Consider the following 17,808-nt stretch of genomic DNA (forward strand, 5'->3'; position numbering starts at 1 on the left):
AGTTAGATATAATAGATGAGGACCAGTCTCGTGGTGAAGCAGCCTTGCGGGGCGACGCCGCATGAGTGTGGTGGTGGTCAAGTTCGATATGTTCTTTTTCTTTTTTGCTGCAAAAACAAAAAGTGTTTCGAATAGCTTTGTACAAGGAATGTTCAAGGAGCGTAGTACCAAATGAAACTGATCTCATATTTTTATCACAACTACCTCAGTGTGCAATTAACGGATGAATATGCCGTAAAAGCAACATGTCCGAAATTCATATTTTGTTTCTGCGTAGTCTTCCGAGTCTGTATACCTCAAAATATTTTAACACGTTCTGTGCCTACTAGAGAACACCGCTAACCATGACATGTAGCATTATTACATATACTAAGATAACATGCACTACATTACTACATATTACATATACTATTACATATACTAATATCTTAACCACTAAAATACCTTAACATAAACTAAAGTATACATGGCAGCTTGTCCATCATATCTGTACAAAGAAATCTTCTCCTTCAGCTTCTGAATGGACTCTTTGTCATCGCCATATGCATCCTTTGGCCACTGTTGATACCTCTCGTACACCATTCTCTGCGTTGGGTTAACAGCTGCACTTGCAAGCAATTCATGGCCATCATTTCCACTTCTAGCTTAGTTTTATGTAGGCGTCTGGCCTCTGACACACCCATGCCTCCAAGGAAGTAACCTACTCGAATCTGACATTAACGTCGTCCATCGTGTCCCAGTTGTTAACAAAGCGAATGAATGAAAGAAGTTCGTTTTACGTAGAGAATGAAAAAAAAAAAAAAACAAGAAAAGAAAAAGAAAGTGTTCCAACAGAAGGCGAAAAAGGCCGGCCTTTCTGCTAATGACCTGGGGTTAACCACCAGTGTCAGATGTCCTATCTACTTTAATGACCAGCTTACCCCATAAGATAAAATAACCCATACCCGATAAAATAGCCCATACAATAAAAAAGTTATTTGCTAAAGCAAGAGATCCAGCAAAGTCACACGGTTGGAGGTTCGTTTGGACGGATCTGTGTCAGATCAAAGTGAGGTACTCAACCGATAGCCCTGTTATACGCGTGAAATGTGAATCGGATCTTGCTAAGATTGTACCTATGTGATTGGTCACTTTTGGTGTGTACAGTGTTGTCGCGCGCAATTAGACTTCTACCATGGATTTTTCTTTAACTGATTTCAACGCTAGAAGCCTGAGAAATAATTTTCATGACATAAATTCGTTTCTGGGTGCTGATATTCACAAGTATTATTTGATTGCTTTGAGCGAAACTTGGCTACGGAGCGATGTGGTTTCCATATACAGGGTGGTCCACAAACCATGATAGGAATTCATAGTAAAAAACGTAGGCCCCGGAGAGACATGCTGTCAAGGGATTTTCTTCTGCCAATAACTTTTGCCACGTACTGATAATATTTTGATTTCATTTCAGTTGACGGAAAGTTAATTTCTTGAATTGAACTCAGAAATTTCCCAACGCAACCTAACGTTTTCTTTGCGGAAATGGGTTCCCCGTGGTCATTTTACTCAGTATAGCACATAATCCCACTCGTAATGCAATGGCAATTTCAGAAATATATTCACCGAAAATCCGTGGAAATGAGCCCTTGGCTCCGCCTCTTTTTTGACGGCTCGTAGTTTGAGCGCAAAGCTGCGAAGAAAGGAGGTTACATTGACAGACCACACGAGGGGGGAAAGGCTTACAAGCCGTCGGGTGACCTCATTTTTGATAAGATAGCTCTGATTCCCGCACTCACCGCACGTGTTTGTTCCGTGGGTTAGGCTTGTAATTCTTTCCCCCCTCGTGTGGTCTGTCAATGTAACCTCCTTTCTTCGCAGCTTTGCGCTCAAACTACGAGCCGTCAAAAAAGAGGCGGAGCCAAGGGCTCATTTCCACGGATTTTCTGCGAATTTATTTCGGCAATTGCCATTGCATTACAACTAGGATTATGCGCTATACTGAGTAAAATGACCACGGGGAACCCATTTCCGAAAAGAAAACGTTAGGTTGTCTCTCCAGGTCCTACGTTTTTACTAAAAATTTCTATCATGGTTGGTGGACCACACTGTATAAGTACCGAGATTATAACTCTGAATTTGTATGTCGTGACATTACAGGCGATGACGAACATAATAGTATCGATTTCATAGACGGGTTTTTGTGTGTGACCGTCCCTTTAATAGAACATGTTGAGAAGCTTACGGTTCGTCGAGCTGTTCACAAATTTTAACATCCAGCTTTATGTTTCGAATATATTTGACTTCCTGACGTAGCTAGAACTACAACTTGTGGGAGCCTATTCCCACTCTCGGGGCCAAAGCCCGTCCATTCGATCCCAGTGGAAGGCGAGGCACAAATGCAAACACAAGATATACTTAACAACCGCTGTTTTAATTACTTACATCTTTACGGTGTCTTTTCTTCTCCGCTTTACGTCCACACTGACCACCCAAACCCCTCGTCGTTCTCCTTTTTACCCCCAAGTCTCTCACTTCCTCGTCGTCCCCCAACGTCCAAACTTCTTCCTCTACTTCGCCCCACACTTCCCCCACCGCAAAACGTCGAACACAGTTTGACAACCGAAAACTTCTACAAATGCAGTAATGCAGCAAGCCAAACAATTAGAATGTTTTCTCTAGAGGTCGTGTCATCGAACTCCAGGACCACGTCGTCCCCAGGGTTCGGTGGGGAGGAAGGCCTTAAGAGGTCGGGCCTGTGCCTCCTCAATGTCTCTAGCGCTGAGGCTACGTCCCCGCTGTTGGACTGTTGTTTAGCTCGGTGAAGTGGTCCCTGTCGATGCGTTCGACGGTGCAGCTCAGGGACTTGACACAGAGGACACAGAAGTCTCTTTTCCTCCGCAGTCAGCGGAATCGGGGGGTCATTGAGGTGTCGGTCTGTCAGCAACAGGCCTCTGAAAGGTTGAGGCACTTTCGCCGGGTCGTCGGTGCGGAGCGGGCGCGGTTGAGAGGTCCAGCGAGAGCGGGAGGCCCATGATACCGGTCTGTCTCCCGCTACGACGGTCCATGTAGCCACTGACCGGTGAGTTGGTGGCTCGGATCGGCTCGGTACCTGAGGCCGGGCGGTAGACGAACTAGATCCTGGAGAGCGTCCAGGCCCGCGACTACGCTTTCTTTGGGGAGGCATGGCCGCTGCGAGAAAGAATGGGGGACGACGGTGAGAAAGCAATTTCCGACCGCGAGAACCTGAGAAGGCTCTCCCCCAGAAGGTTATAGTTGAAGACTGCGAAACAGAAATCACACTAAGAAAGACCAAGTATTCAAGGGCACTAGGATTTAGCGACTAGGATAGTGTCAGCTACGTGCGCCGCCTGCGGGGACGCAAACTGTAGCGCCTGGAAGGACCGGGAACATCCTGGTCCAGGTCTAGAGGAGGAAGCTGACCATTTGCTTCTTCACTCTCGGGGTCTCGGAGGTGGTAAGTCTTCAGGTCCGAGATATGTACTGGCCCAGTTTCTTCGCCCGTGTCACAACGACGAAGCCTGTAAGTGAGGCCGGAGGAGCACGCACTTACCTCAAAGGGGCCATCCCACCTATCTGCGAGTGAAGCTGCAAAGCTACGTGACGCATCACTAAGCGGGTGAGTCCGTCGAAGGACAAGATCACCGACACTGTAGGTGAGATTCCGTCGTCCACGGTTGTACTGGCGAGCCTGGTCCAACCTTGCGACGTCCAAGTTCTCCCGAGCCGTCCGAGGATCGACGTCCAGTCGGCTCTGGAGGTCCTCAGCGTACCTTGAATAAGGAGGCTAGGTACTGCCATCCCGGAGGCCCAGGGCATTCTCTACTGGAAAAGGAGCCTCTCGTCCCAAGTTCAGGAACGCCGGGGTGAAGCCTGTAGATCTGTTGACCGTCGTCCGTGTAGCGAACGCCAGCTCAGTCATGCGGAGATCCCAATCACGGTGGTGCTGACTAGTAAAAGCAACCATCATCATCTTCATGTTCCGATTAACACGTTCGGTAATATTAGCCTGAGGGTGATACGGGGAAGTCTTCGTGTGCTGAATGCCTAAGACAGCGCAAGAATCTGAGAACACCTTACTTGTAAAGTAGGTTGCGTTGTCAGTGATCAGCTGAGCGGGAAACCCGAACCGGCAAAACGTGTCGAGTAGTCGTTCCCATACTCTTTGGGAAGTCAGCGTCCTGAGAGGAAACAGCTCAATCCACTTTGTGAAATGATCAGTAACCACGAACAGGTATTGGTTACCTCTAGGACTACGAGGAAAAGATCCCATCACATCACAAGCAACTGTCTGCCAGGGCCTATTGCTCTGAACCGGCTGTAAGCGCCCATGGGGTAAACCGCCACGAGGTTTTGCTCTCTGGCATATCGCACAAGTACGAACATACTTAGTTACGTCCTGCCTCATTCCTGGCCATGTCGCAACACGACATAACTTTTCATAAGTTTTCCTGCCACTGCTGTGACCTGCCAAGGCCGAGTCATGAAAGTAACGTATGAAAGACTTACGCAGCTTCCGTGGCACCACGACTCTGAATGGGGATGTACCGTCGTCGTCATCCGCCTGGGGCATGTACCTGAACAGGATGCCATCCTCGCCCAGCAGATAGGAGTCATGCCGTCCGTCAGACGTTCCGGTGTCTGCCGAGACCTGCTCAGCTAACCATTGAGACACCCGCTGACAAAGGCCGTCCGCTTTCTGAGCGTCTAGGAGCTCCTCCCTGCTCACGACCGTGCGCCAGGACGAGGATCCGTCCCGTGCCACTTGTGCTGCTGCCAGGAGTTGAGAAGGCGCCTCGGTGCCTACCTCTTCCCCCTCCGGTAGAGGCGGACGGGATAGTGCGTCCGCTACCACGTTCGTGAAGCCCCGCCTGTATTCCACGTTGAAGGAGTAGCCTTATAGCTTCAGGGCCCACCTGGCGAGACGTCCAGCTGGGTTGTGGAGCCGCTGCAGCCATGAGAGTGCCTGGTGGTCAGTCTGGACGGTGAAAGTGCTGCCATCCAGGTAGAGATCAAACTTCCTGAGAGCGAAGATGATCGCCAGGCACTCCTTTTCCGTGACGGAATAGTTCCGTTCTGCCGGATTCAGCGTGCGACTTGCAAAAGCCACTGGACAGAGAATAGCGTCATGCTCCTGCAAGAGAACTGCGCCAACACCATAATCGCTAGCATCTGTTTGCACAACAAACGGTTTATTTAGGTCGGGCAAATATAGCCTGGCCGTATTAGCGATTGCATGAGATAGAGCTCGGAAGGATTATTCCTGCTGTTCTCCCCAATGCCAGCGTGTGTCTTTGCGCAACAACTGGTTAAGCGGCTGCGCTAACTGAGCACAATTAGGAATGAATTGCCGGTAAAAACCAACCATACCTAGAAAACGCTGCAAGGCTTTTACGTTACCGGGAACCGGAAACTCCATGATCGCCTTTAGCTTGTCATCGCTAGGACTGATGGTGCCTCCGTCCACCACGAGGCCGAGAAGGCTGATCCTAGGCGATGCCAGCTGTACCTTGCGGGGGTTAATGGTTAGCCCCGCCTGTTTCATCCTTGCAAGGACGATTGACAGGTGTTCCAAGTGTTCCTGAAAATTTCTGGAAAACACTACGACATCATCCATGTACGCCATCGTGAAATTGTACTTCGCATCTCCTAATACGGTGTCCATCAACCGCTCGAAACTGGCTGGTGAGTTAGACAGACCGAAAGGCATCCGTACGAACTCGAACAGACCCTTATGACAGGTAAAGGCTGTCTTCGGGACATCCTCCTGGGCAACTTGGATCTGCAAGAACCCTCTGTTACAATCAAGCGTTGAAAACACCGCAGCGTTGCCCAGGGAATACAGGATTGATTCGATGGACGGGAAGGGATAAGAGTGCCTTACAGTTACTGCGTTAAGTCGACGATAGTCGACGCATAACCTTGCCGACGTTTCGGAGCCAGGACGACAGGAAACGCCCAAGGGCTCTGGGATCTCTGAACTGCACCGGTTTGGAGCATTTCTTCTAGAGCAGCGTCTAACAAAGCACGCTTATGTACGCTCAAAGGTCTTGGATTACAACGCCAGGGCCTAGCGTTACCCGTGTCTATGCTATGCTGTAACAGAGACGTCTTACCGGGGTTTTCCGTAAAGATACCGTCGTACTGCCGCAATACTTGTTGAAGCTGACGGCGCTCCTCCTCAGGACCATGGAATGACGCCAAGACAGTCGGGAGTGCAGACGGTTCGGTGGAGACTGCTGCAGCTTGCTGTGCTGTGCAGTCGTCCGCTGCCGTGGCGAAGGAGAAGAACCGTCGAACCGTGGTATACGTATCCTCCATTGGGCAGGTCCAGCGCCAACTTGTGCCGGATGATGAAATCCCTGCCCAGGATAACGGGCACTGCCAGGCCAGGAAGGTGAACGAACGCTGCTTTCGCCGTCTCCCATCGAAACGGAGCCAGAGCACAACTGCAGATTGTGCTGGAATGACGTCATTGGAAGCAAGACGAAGGGTGACCTCGGTAGTCTGCAGAACTACTTGTCTTTGCAGGCAGTGCTCGTAAACACAGTCGCCGATGAGAGAGAGTGTAGCTCCCGTATCGATAAGGGCGATGTAATTTCTGCCCAAAATGCGAACTGCGATATTTGATTCTCTGTCCTGAATGGCCATTCCGAACAGAGAGAGCAAAAGGAGCTAATGCGTCTCCTTTGGTTGTCTTGCTGCTTGCAGAGCCAGCTTTTGCATGATCAAGGCCGCTGCTAGCGACAGTTCGTTCGCTCTTTCGGCAGATAGCCGACGTCGTTAAGCGAGCGTTCATGGACGTCGGCTGCGGCCGTTTCCCGTTGGCACATTACGGGTATTCGGCCCTCGGTGCGGACAGTCCCGACGGAAATGTTCGGGGCTGCCGCAATTCCAACAGCCGGCGGACCTTGGCGGCTGCGAGCGCGGCAGGCGCTGCCGTTCCCGCTGCCTGTCGGTAGTTTCGCCAGCTGTGTTGCCGGGTTGACCACTATAATTCGGCAGGACGGGTCTGTCATGGCTCGTTCCTGCAGGGATCGCCCTCTGTCCATGACGGAAGGGATCAATTGCTCGGCGGGATGGCTCTGCATAAGGATTGCGGTGGTGCTCATCCTGTCCCACTGCAGGTAGGCGTTCGACCGAGGCTGCTCCCGCTGACCACGCACAACGTGGTTCTAACGCCCATTCAAGCGGCGGCGGGGGCCGATATTCCAGTTCGGCGAGGAGGTCGCACTGTATGGTACGAGCCTCCTGCGCCAACGCTTCAAGACTATCAAAGCGATGGGTTCGAAGGTAGGGCCGGAAGCGGGGGTGGCACTGACGGATAGCCCGTGCTACTCGCTGCTGCTCTGTTGCAGTTGGTTCTGCTCTGCTGTACAGCTCTTGCAGGGCCCGAACGAATTCTGCCAACGTCTCCTCTGGATGCTGAGTACGTTTGTGCAGCTCCTCCAGGATACGATATTCGTAATCCGGGGGAAGGAATTCGTTTTTAAACCGCTGCTTGAAGTCCTGCAAGGACGTGAACCTCGACTGCAGTCGAAGTCAGCGGGCGGCGTCTCCTACCAAAGCAACCTGCAGGATGCGTAGGATCAAGACCTCATCTGAGATTCCCATACCAGCCTGATAGGCGGTAAGGTCATCCAAGAAGTCTGCGACTGATTTCTATCGGTATACCCTGAGAAGGTAGGAATAGGGATTGTCAGTCGGACGGGCGCTTGTGCCTGCGGCGGCGAAACCAACCCGGCATCAAGGCGTCGCGTCATCAACGAGCACAGCTCTGCCATACGTGACAGAAGCTCTGCCGTTGCTGTGGTGTCTGACTGTGGCACTGCAGATACCGCAGTCGACGTACCTTGGGATGGAGGCACGGCAGGTGCCTTCTCATCGTCGGCCGGTCCTCTAGGCTCCGTAGGCGCCGGGGCGACGTGTACCGGCCGCTCCTCCGAGTGGGACCGTTGGGGTACCGGGGCCTTCGCTCCGCTCCGGAGGTTGTACCCGCGTGGAGGCGTACGGTCCGTCAGCTGTAAGGGCTCGGATACCGGACACAACGGAATTCTCAAACAAAACGAGCAGCAAAAGTGCTGCCCTGACAAAACCAGATACGCCGGAAAAATGAAAACACAAAATGATCCAAGCAGAACAATCCAGCGGTATCACAATGAACAAAAAATTTCAAACGTCAAAATAGAACAACAGCAGATCAAACGCGCTGCGTCTTCCACGTCATCGAACGAACGAGCTCGAACCCCACGTCTGGGCGCCATTTGTGGGAGCCTATTCCCACTCTCGGGGGCAAAGCCCGTCCATTCGATCCCAGTGGAAGGCGAGGCACAAATGCAAACACAAGATATACTTAACAACCGCTGTTTTAATTACTTACATCTTTACAGTGTCTTTTCTTCTCCGCTACACGTCCACACTGACCACCCAAACCCCTCGTCGTTCTCCTTTTTACCCCCAAGTGTCTCACTTCCTCGTCGTCCCCCAACGTCCAAACTTCTTCCTCTACTTCGCCCCACAAACTGAATGGCTCTCTGCTATTTTGCATCGCTTTCAAAAGAAATGTTTTAATCAGTAATTACAGACTAACTTTACATATACATAAAAATCTTTTAGAGTGCTCCATTCAAAAATTAGTGCGGAAATCCCAGTCTTAGCAAAACCTGTAGTGTTCGATGGCACTCACAGGTGACGCCTACGCAATAGCAAACCACGCAATAGGACCAGGTGGCAGCTTAGCTGACGACTACGAGTGCTTTCAGGGCTCGTATTACAGTATATATTACTGGTATTGTGATCACAGAGGAGCTCCTCATCGGAGTTTTTTTTGCTCACAGAGTGAGATAAAAGGCCAATCCCTTGGTACTTTGTTACTTGTTGAGAGGGCAGAGGCTTCTTTTTTTTTTACCGCTTTTGCCCCATTCGTCCGAAAAATACCAGAGGGAGTAAAAAACAGGTGGTAAACATAGGTGATATCTCAACCAGGGTAGGTCAATAACCCTTCTTTTGCGTTCTTCGTGGGTATCGATGTGACCTTCTTGTCATTGTTGAAGATGAATAGAAAAAATCGGGGATTTTCCCGGATTCTGCAGGCATGGTCCTTGCTCAAGCTTTCAAGTTTAGACGATGAAGCAATGTTCCCGAACACGCATAACGCCGCTACGCGGTAGTTATTAAACATGTAATCACGTTACGTTACTCGTTATTTTTCTACCAAATGTAATGCGCTACCATATTTCATTACTCGAACGTAACGCGTTACTCCCCACCTATGGTTTGAAACGTCGGGGAGCGAGGACGAGTCTGCTCGGTCTTTGAAGAAACTCGTTCGACGCTTTCAAGATCGGAGTCTGAGTGTATTATATCTATGAATTATTCGTCCGCACGACGCATTTTCGTTCATCTTCGCTCTGATTCCCAGTGGTCCTGTTCACCGGCAGGCTGGACACAACGACTGCGGAACGGCGACAACGAACTTTGCGCTCCATGCACGAACGTTGATGCGTAAATTAGAGAAGCCTAGACTGCACTTTATACCTGGATTACACAAGCAAGTAGGCATATTTCTCAGGCAAGCTATTTCGTTTGTTGGATTTTTTTACATCGTTTCTTCTAGGTTACGTCCAGACGATGTCGTATATGGGTGAGTCAATCGTCTTCCGTGGTTGGTGTTACGTTCTGCGGAAGAAACGAAAGTTGGGGAAGAACAGCAATCCAAAGGTGTGGAAGAGATAAAGAAGCGTGACCACAGAGCAGCCGCAATGGTGAAGGAGAGATGCAGGGGTCAGCGTTCATCCATATACGTTGTGCCTCGTGTGTTCGGCGTTTGCTCATCATGACAATACACGCTCGCGATGGACAAGCATCACCCCTGAAAGACATGTAATTTTCGAGTAAAGGTATTTGTTTGTGACATTTGTCGTACAGCATAGCTTCCTGGGGCTGTTAATATATCGTAGAGGAGCGGAACCACCCCGACGGGTAGGCCTAAATATGCGTTGCATGTACCGCATGTGAGGACACGTGTACCTCTCAAATTTAAGTGGTACATTTTTTTTTAAATGTACCTCTTGGCCAAGCGGTACTTAACCGTTACATATGCGTTACCTGGTTTAGAGTGTACCATCGGTGCTAAAACATGATCCATTACTTGTACTTCTTAAACTTCTGAAACATATCTCATTAAAAAACCGGGGAATTTCTTATTGCACTCCTACCCACTATCAACGAACGAAATAAGTCGGAAATGGTGGACGAAGTCTAGGTTAAATAACCCCTCCATGAAAATACCCGTTTCTAAACATAAAGGGTGTTTGCTCTAACGTGTCCAGAAATTATATTTAAAGCGAGCGGTAAAAGAAAAGCAAATGGTACTTTCCTGCTACTTGAGTAGGAAGCAGACACTGCTTCACTAGTAGCGCCTGTTCCTTAGTCAAGTAAGCTGAAAAGTAGCGTTCATTTCCCTTTTATCGTCCGCTTTAAATAAAATTTCTGGACACGTTTGAGCAAACACCCTGTATAGTCTCCTAATGTGAAATTCGCTATGCATATGCGTATCTAGTACCACGGTCCCTCGCTATTGAGTGACCGTGCCAATATCTACACGGGGTTCCAGTTAAAACTCGGCCTAAATAATTCGGGAACGGGTGCACCAGTCGAAGAACTTACAAGTATTTGTCCGATACTTCCCCCAGGCTGCGCACATTGTGAATGAGTGGGAGGGACTCATTACTTAAATAAAAATTTAAATGAGTTTCGTGAAAAAAAACATAACTTTTAAAACAGGGCGCCGTCAGCTATAAAACGGGTACTACCCCTTTTGGGACCTCCAGTGGATACCTTTTACCTTTTACCTTTTAGTGATCTACCACCGGAGCGGGACATTTGTTGCAGTAATTAATTGGTTTCGATTTACATATTTTTGTCGCGGCTTGTCGTGACCAAGTGCAAAAAGACGTAATTCATTGGTGTAATTCCTTCGTGTAAGGACGTAATTAATTCGTGGATAAGGGACCGAAAGAGCGTCATTTTGCGCTTCACCGCGACCGGCCACCGGCGACCGGCAGAGTTATCCTCTAAAATGTGTCCACTGAAGGGCCCAAAAGAGGTAGGACTCATTTTAATGCTCACAGCGCCCTGCTTTAGAAGTTACCACAGAAGAACCACCACAGTGCTAGAAACCACGGTGTTATTTTATTTGTCGTGCAGAACGGTGATTTGGTATATTCCTAGCAATTTTTGTGGCAGCTCACAGGAATCTCCCTTTCCTTATTTCTATAAACTGCAAATATACACTGACATCGTGATTGCAGAGAGCCATTCAGTTGCACAAATGCAGTCACCTTAGACGTGAAATGAATGCTGTGCATATGCCGTACTTGTTTCTTTTTTTTTTTTTTACAGAAATGTGATCCGGAGAATGTAGTTCGCAACGCTTCCTGGAGGACGTCACCAGACGGAATGGACGTCTACCGCGTAGCGTTGGAAGACGAAGATAACCAGACGTTCGTTGCATATGATACTCCAGAGTCTATGAAGAGAAAGGTTGGCATCTTCCTTAGATGTCTTTGGCAGTTCTTGTGTTGGCGTGGCAGCAGGTGCCATGTTCAGGGTGTCTACTTGAGGGAGTTGCCTCAGGCTCGCTGCCATGGGCAATGCTGCCAAATCACCTGAAGGAGTTCAATGAAATTCTAAGCTACTTTTCGCAATGTTAGTAAACAAAAACAATGAAGTATCAGTACATAATAGCCACGCACTATGGACTGCATATGACGGCGGTCATGAGAGAACCCAGTAAACCACACATATACCAGCGACGCCCGTACAATATCCTGAAAAAGATAATTCGATATCCCAGGGATTATTGCAGAGAGCATGTAGACATGGCATGCATCTCCAGGACACTTGATTTGTCCCGAGTTCTTCCACGTTTCAGGAACATCGCACGGATCTCACCAGAGGATATTTGGACATTCCCAGGACCTGGTTAAATCCCTGAGCCTGAGTCAGGGCTTAATGTGCTTTACGGAATGAGCATAATTGAAGGAATTGTGACAGGTCATCCTAGGTTATCCCACATAAACATAAAAACGGTTCTTTCCACCGATGTGAACCTTCATTGAAAGTTTAAAGGAGCATGGAAGTGATAATTAACATGACTCGAGATCCTGCTTCATTTGTGCAGCTGTCCACAAGGAGTCACCATGCAAAATATTTCCTATCTGCGGCGTATTGTCACTGCGCAATAAAATTTACAAAAGACTGTCGGAGAACGGCAGTCGCGGGCGAGAGACACGAGCCCCGCGTGACGTAAAAGCTGTTCGGTTCCCCTTTTTTTTTGTCTTTTCATCTTGGCTCACGCGCCGCTTACACATGTTTCAGCTGTGCCGTTGGACGTCACTGGTCACGTGCCGTAGCTCGTGATACGTCACGCCGTCTTCGGCCTCGCTTCGGCGCTCTTCGGATGTGGAGAGGGTTCTTTAAAGGTGTGCGGAACAGAGCCTTGCGCGTGCTGTCTGGGTTATCTGCGCTCATCGTTCTTTCGCAGCAGCTCATTTTATTTGTTGTAGAAGACGTTACAGCGAAAAACTAAAAATATTTTGAGGGTCACTTCCATGCTGCTTTAACAACGGTGAGAGTGATAGAAGCGGAGAAAATGGGCACCGTGGAAACCGAAACTCATGCGGCTCTGACATCACTGACCTCACCGCCGCCAGTGAGGCAGCGGACGAGAAATCACGTGCTTACGACTGCCAATGGGAGTGGGCGCACCTATGAGGTGTGTGACGTCTGCGCTTTGCTCGGAAGTCTACTCGAAGGGTTGTATCTAGCTAAGTACGACCCGTAGAAGAATGATTCTTTTTTGTCTGTATTCTGGCGTGCAGTTCAATGCCTTCATGATGCAATAAACTATATCTCTGAAGGTGTCTCAACCCCTTTAAGTATCGTACCTCTCATTTGGGCAATAAGGTACCCAGGGCAAAAACCGCTTGGGCATGTCACAATATGTTAGAAAAAACCTTGCCAAGAACAGTACCACAAGCTATACAGCCCGTCGAACAAGACACGGTCAACGAAAGCTGACCACGTTAACAAAGGTGCTCTCGCCCTAGAAGAGCAGGCTCCTGGGAGACTAGAATAAATGGACAGATCATATGTAGCAGCCGACAGACTCGCTGTATTATTTCTCGAAAACCGACTTCGTGGCCCCACATCTTAGACACACCTCGTACTAGACCGATCACATGAACCCGCGAAGGTGTAAATTTCGTCGAACTCGCGGGGTGGCCTGGTATGCGTGGTCTAGCTCCCGGACGCGGTGTAACCTGCCGCTCGTAAAATATATAATAAATATATTATATAATAATATATTTAATAATAAATAATATATTATAAATTTATTTTATAATAAATTTAATAATAATAATATATTATAAATAAAAAGTGACTTATTTGTCCACTGTAATACCGTATTTGCTGAAATCGGTGAGCCTGAACTCTCCCTATAATGCTCAACATTATCATAACAACGATGCATTCTGATGCAAAGAAAGAAATGTGAACTTCAAAAAGGCAATCACAGCACAGCTACAGCCCACAGCACTAACAACTAACACTACAACTCACAGCCAGCTAAAAGTTAAATGAAAAACTTCAAATCCAAAGCAAAAGCACTATCAGTTTACTTGCAGGGTACTTGTTAGTGCATATGAAACAAGCGCAGAGCATACAGTGATCAACACAAAAATGTACATTCCGCACCGGTTTTAACACTTTTCAAGATAAGTCTAAAATGCTGAGAGGTGAAGCAAGAAAAATGGAGCTTTGCGAATTGCATGATGGCATATGACTGGCACTTACTGTGCACGTAAGAAACATTTTCTCACCACTGTTCGATAATGATCATCCCAGAACATGAGCGTAGTTGCAGTCCACAATAGCGATGGCTCGACTTGGCTTGAATGGCTCACATCAGACGGTGACAGCGATGAGAGTGGCTCCCAGTTTGATTTTAACGTCCGTCAATACGAAACACTACTTACCATCGTGCTTTTCAAAATTATTGTTACAGGAAACAGAGCACGGAACTCATCACGATAGGGTGTTGACTGGAAGAGCATTTTATTTTTATTTTGGCTATTTTGGTTATTTTTAGCAAGAGAAAGGGAGGGAAGTGCGTCCATGGCACTCCGTGATCATATGATCACGCCGTACCAGCGTTCCAAAAAACTGGAATCAACGTGTTGTGACTGTGTCACAGCACATAATATAATTGCAATGATCACATGCGGAACTCTGGGGAAATTCGAAGCGTGTATGTTCTTGTTCTGTAAGTGCAGAACTACGTTAGATGCGGGATATACTTGAGACCAGAGTTCGAGGTAACTCGTTACAAGTAACTCACTACTGTAACTAAGTTCCTTTTTTTGGTAACTTGTAACTTAACTCGGTACTTTTGCGCCGTGGTAACTTTCAGAGGAACTCGTTCCTTTTTTTGGTAACTTTGCCCAAGTAACTTAAGTTCCCAGTTACTTTTAACTCGCTTTTCACTCAAGTCCACACATTTTCTTGCTTTCTCTCCGGTTCCTTCATGGCATATTTCGCTATAAAACGTGATATTCCATGAGTGACAGTATTTTATTCAGGAAGTAAGAACCGCTGACATTGAAATGAAGCTGAACCATTGTGCGCCCACAGGGGGTAAGATGCGAAGCGTTCGAATAGACCTCTACCAGAGAAACGTCATCATGACATTGGTAGACAGACTGAAACCGAAACAAAGCGGGAGGACGGCTGGGTTCCGCGAACGTACACTTGTTCGCTCTCTCCCATTGAAAGAAAAGTAGGACCGAGGGTCGCGTCCATTCAAGGGATCATGTCGTAATCCCCTCCAGACCGTGACTTTCGGGCGCGACCTTGTTCACCTCTAACTTCGACCGTAGTTCAGTTCTACCAAATTTTGGCGCTGTCGAACACTATGGCGTCATTTATTTACAAACAGGGAGAGGTCTATTGTTGGGCATAAAGGAAAACGATCTCCGCAGGCAACTCAAGGTCTAACTCAACTCCTCACGCGCGCTGCACCTGCGTAATGCTATTTTGTGTCCGAAGTAACTTGGAAGTAACTCGTTCTTTTCTTTAAGTAACTCAGTAACTGCGAGTTAGATTTCATGCTGAAGAACTTCGTTATTAACTTAGTTACAGTTTGCACGCGGTAACTTAACTTGTAACGAGTTCTTTTTGACGGGTAACTTCTCAATTATGCTTGAGACATACCTGGGACAGCCTGGTAAGGATATCTTTGAACGACCGAAAAGAAATAGCCCGTGGATATCTATATGACATGACGGGATGGACGTCCGTGATCATGTTCGGATACACTCGGGACATTCTTGGTTTACTGGGCTCGGAGCAATCAATTACACAGCTTTTCTAAGCTAGAAGTTATACAATGGATACAGCATTTTGTAGTGGCAGCTCTCAACAACGAAGACACAATACCATTTTTTACAACTCTTTGCAATTGATTACAGCTGGTTGTGATTTTCATATGCTTTCTCCTTGGGCAGTCTTAGAAATACGGTGACTTTCCTCGTGTTCTCCCATTCCGCGTGATAATATCGACGAACAGATGGCAACTGCCGTCATTCCCTATTATCATTCCATGTCCTATAATATACTGGCTGTTGCGAGAAACTTTGGAATTAGAATTCTATTTTTAAACGCTTTCAAACTGAGCAGGTAGTCGCCTTTTAGTATGTGAAAACCGGTTGTCTGGTCACACATAAAAGCCCTTTTGTGTGCTGTAAGGAGAACGTCGTATACTCAATTCCTCTTGGAATGTGGTATTTGTGACGTTGGTTAAACGGGTCGCTATATGAATAACTGTCTTAGAGAACACAAGCTTAGCACCGAAAAGGTTCACGTTTCCAGTGAACTTGTGTGCCACCTCCGGGGGTAATGATTGTCAGCATATTTTCACTGATACCTCTGTTTTGGGTACAGAAAGGAACAAGTGGAAACTGTTGTTGTTTGAATCTTGGGGGATTGCCACGAGGGGAAACACGAGGGGAAAGGGAAACGTGAGTAATCCCTCGCTCATTGTTGGATGTTATGTCAATATTTTATGTCAACAAAGAAGATGAAGTCAATGTCGCTTACCACGCGACGGAATCACGTTCATTCTAACATCAACGTTCATCTGCATCCTTCCTCTCTGTCTCGTCCTGTCTTCGAACACTCATACCCCTTTCCCCCCTTCGGAGGTTTTTGGAGATGTAAGCGTTCGGTTCATAATAAACAGTTGCTGTGTCAGAGAATTCCTCCCCGTCTCCGGTACCAGGCCTGAGTATGAAGTGTAACAACCTTGCGCTCTCGGAGACCTTTACCAACCTACCGCGATACTGGGAGGAATGGGATGTGTTTTTCTTACGAAGAGAGAAGAAGAAGAACAACAACAACTTTATGTCAGGGTGATGGGTGGGGAGTTTCATCGCCGTTTCTTCACCCCACTGCTGGAGGTGAAGCGGGTAAAGAAGGAAGGGCTCCCGTTAGAATGAGGATCGAAGTCCGGTGGCGTCCAAAAAGGCGAATAATATTGAACGAGAGAAGAACGAAGAGCGAAGACAACGGCCAGCAACTTCAGAAAAGACGAAACTGTCTTAGCAACCAAATAGACCATGGGTAGAACACGCCATTGCTGCTGTACACGAAGTTGGTGACGTATGCGTCGTGGAGGGAGGTGCGGTGAGCCTGCTCGTGGGCAGCGGCTCGGTGCTGCCCAGCAGGGGAGCAGAGGGAAGGGGGACAAAAAGAAAAGGGGAAATGTGGTTGTGGTACTGGTGAGGGAGTGTTACGCAGTCCCTCCTGACCTGGGAATATGGTAGTCGCGAACTACCCACCGCGAAAGAAAACGTGCGAGCGTCCCTGCGATGTTCTCTGTACGATGGTTACCGCCTGTATGGTTGTCGAAGTTACCTCACCTATGCATGCACAAGTGCACTACGCATGGATGCCCCCAAGCCTCATCGTGCTGTATACAATACGCGGGCATTCCCTAAAGGCACGGTCAAGAAGTTCCTTCTAGCCAAACTCTCCCATTACACTGCCAGCAACAACTTGATAGAAAAACTGATGCAACACACACGCCCATGACTGCCATGAGAGACTTCAATATTGACACTAAGAAGTCCCAGAAGAAATGGTTCGCAGACTTTATGAAGGGACGCTTCGACTGATTCGTGAGGCTAAATTACCACAATCCGTACGGGAAGTGTTATAGATTGTATATTCGTCAGGACCACAGACAACCTCGTGGTGACGAAGTACGACAGCTACTTCAGTCTTCACAGGCCTTTACTGTCCACCGTCGGAGAATGCGAGCAGTGAACTCCTAAGAGCTATCGCATTTTAACGACAATCTGCAAAGCAATTTCTGTGATATTTTTACTTTTTTTTTTTGCAGACTTACCTGGTCATCTTGTATTTATATAGTAAAACCGAAACGGGAATGCCATTCTGGAACGTCCCATAAGTACCGCATGGACATCCGAATATCCAGTACGCTCGGGACCATGTAGGGATGACCTGGGGTTATTAATGGCTTACTGGGAACCGGTATGGAGCACGAACCGAAGACTGCAGGCTGTACCTCTATACTGGAGTGGATCGAATAGAAAAAAATGAGCGCGGGGGCACGACCTGCTAGATTATAACGACCATGTCATAATCGGCAGCCCCTATAAGAAGCTTGTCGACACGCTCCTCTAGGAGCGCTACACGTGGGCCAGCGACAAAAACCCTACGCGAAAT

General features: G+C 47.9%; 1 protein-coding gene across 1 annotated transcript in view; it reads left to right on the forward strand.

The window, feature by feature from the left end:
* LOC135383060 (uncharacterized) overlaps window positions 1–17,808 on the forward strand; it is a 60,835-nt gene that overhangs the window by 37,524 nt on the left and 5,503 nt on the right. The window contains exon 4 of the mRNA XM_064612691.1: window positions 11,401–11,541. Within this exon, the coding sequence (XP_064468761.1) occupies window positions 11,401–11,541 (141 nt within the window). The remainder of the gene's footprint in view (window positions 1–11,400; window positions 11,542–17,808) is intronic.

This window comes from Ornithodoros turicata, chromosome 2 (genome assembly GCF_037126465.1).
Source record: "Ornithodoros turicata isolate Travis chromosome 2, ASM3712646v1, whole genome shotgun sequence".
Taxonomy (NCBI): Eukaryota; Metazoa; Arthropoda; class Arachnida; order Ixodida; family Argasidae; genus Ornithodoros; species Ornithodoros turicata.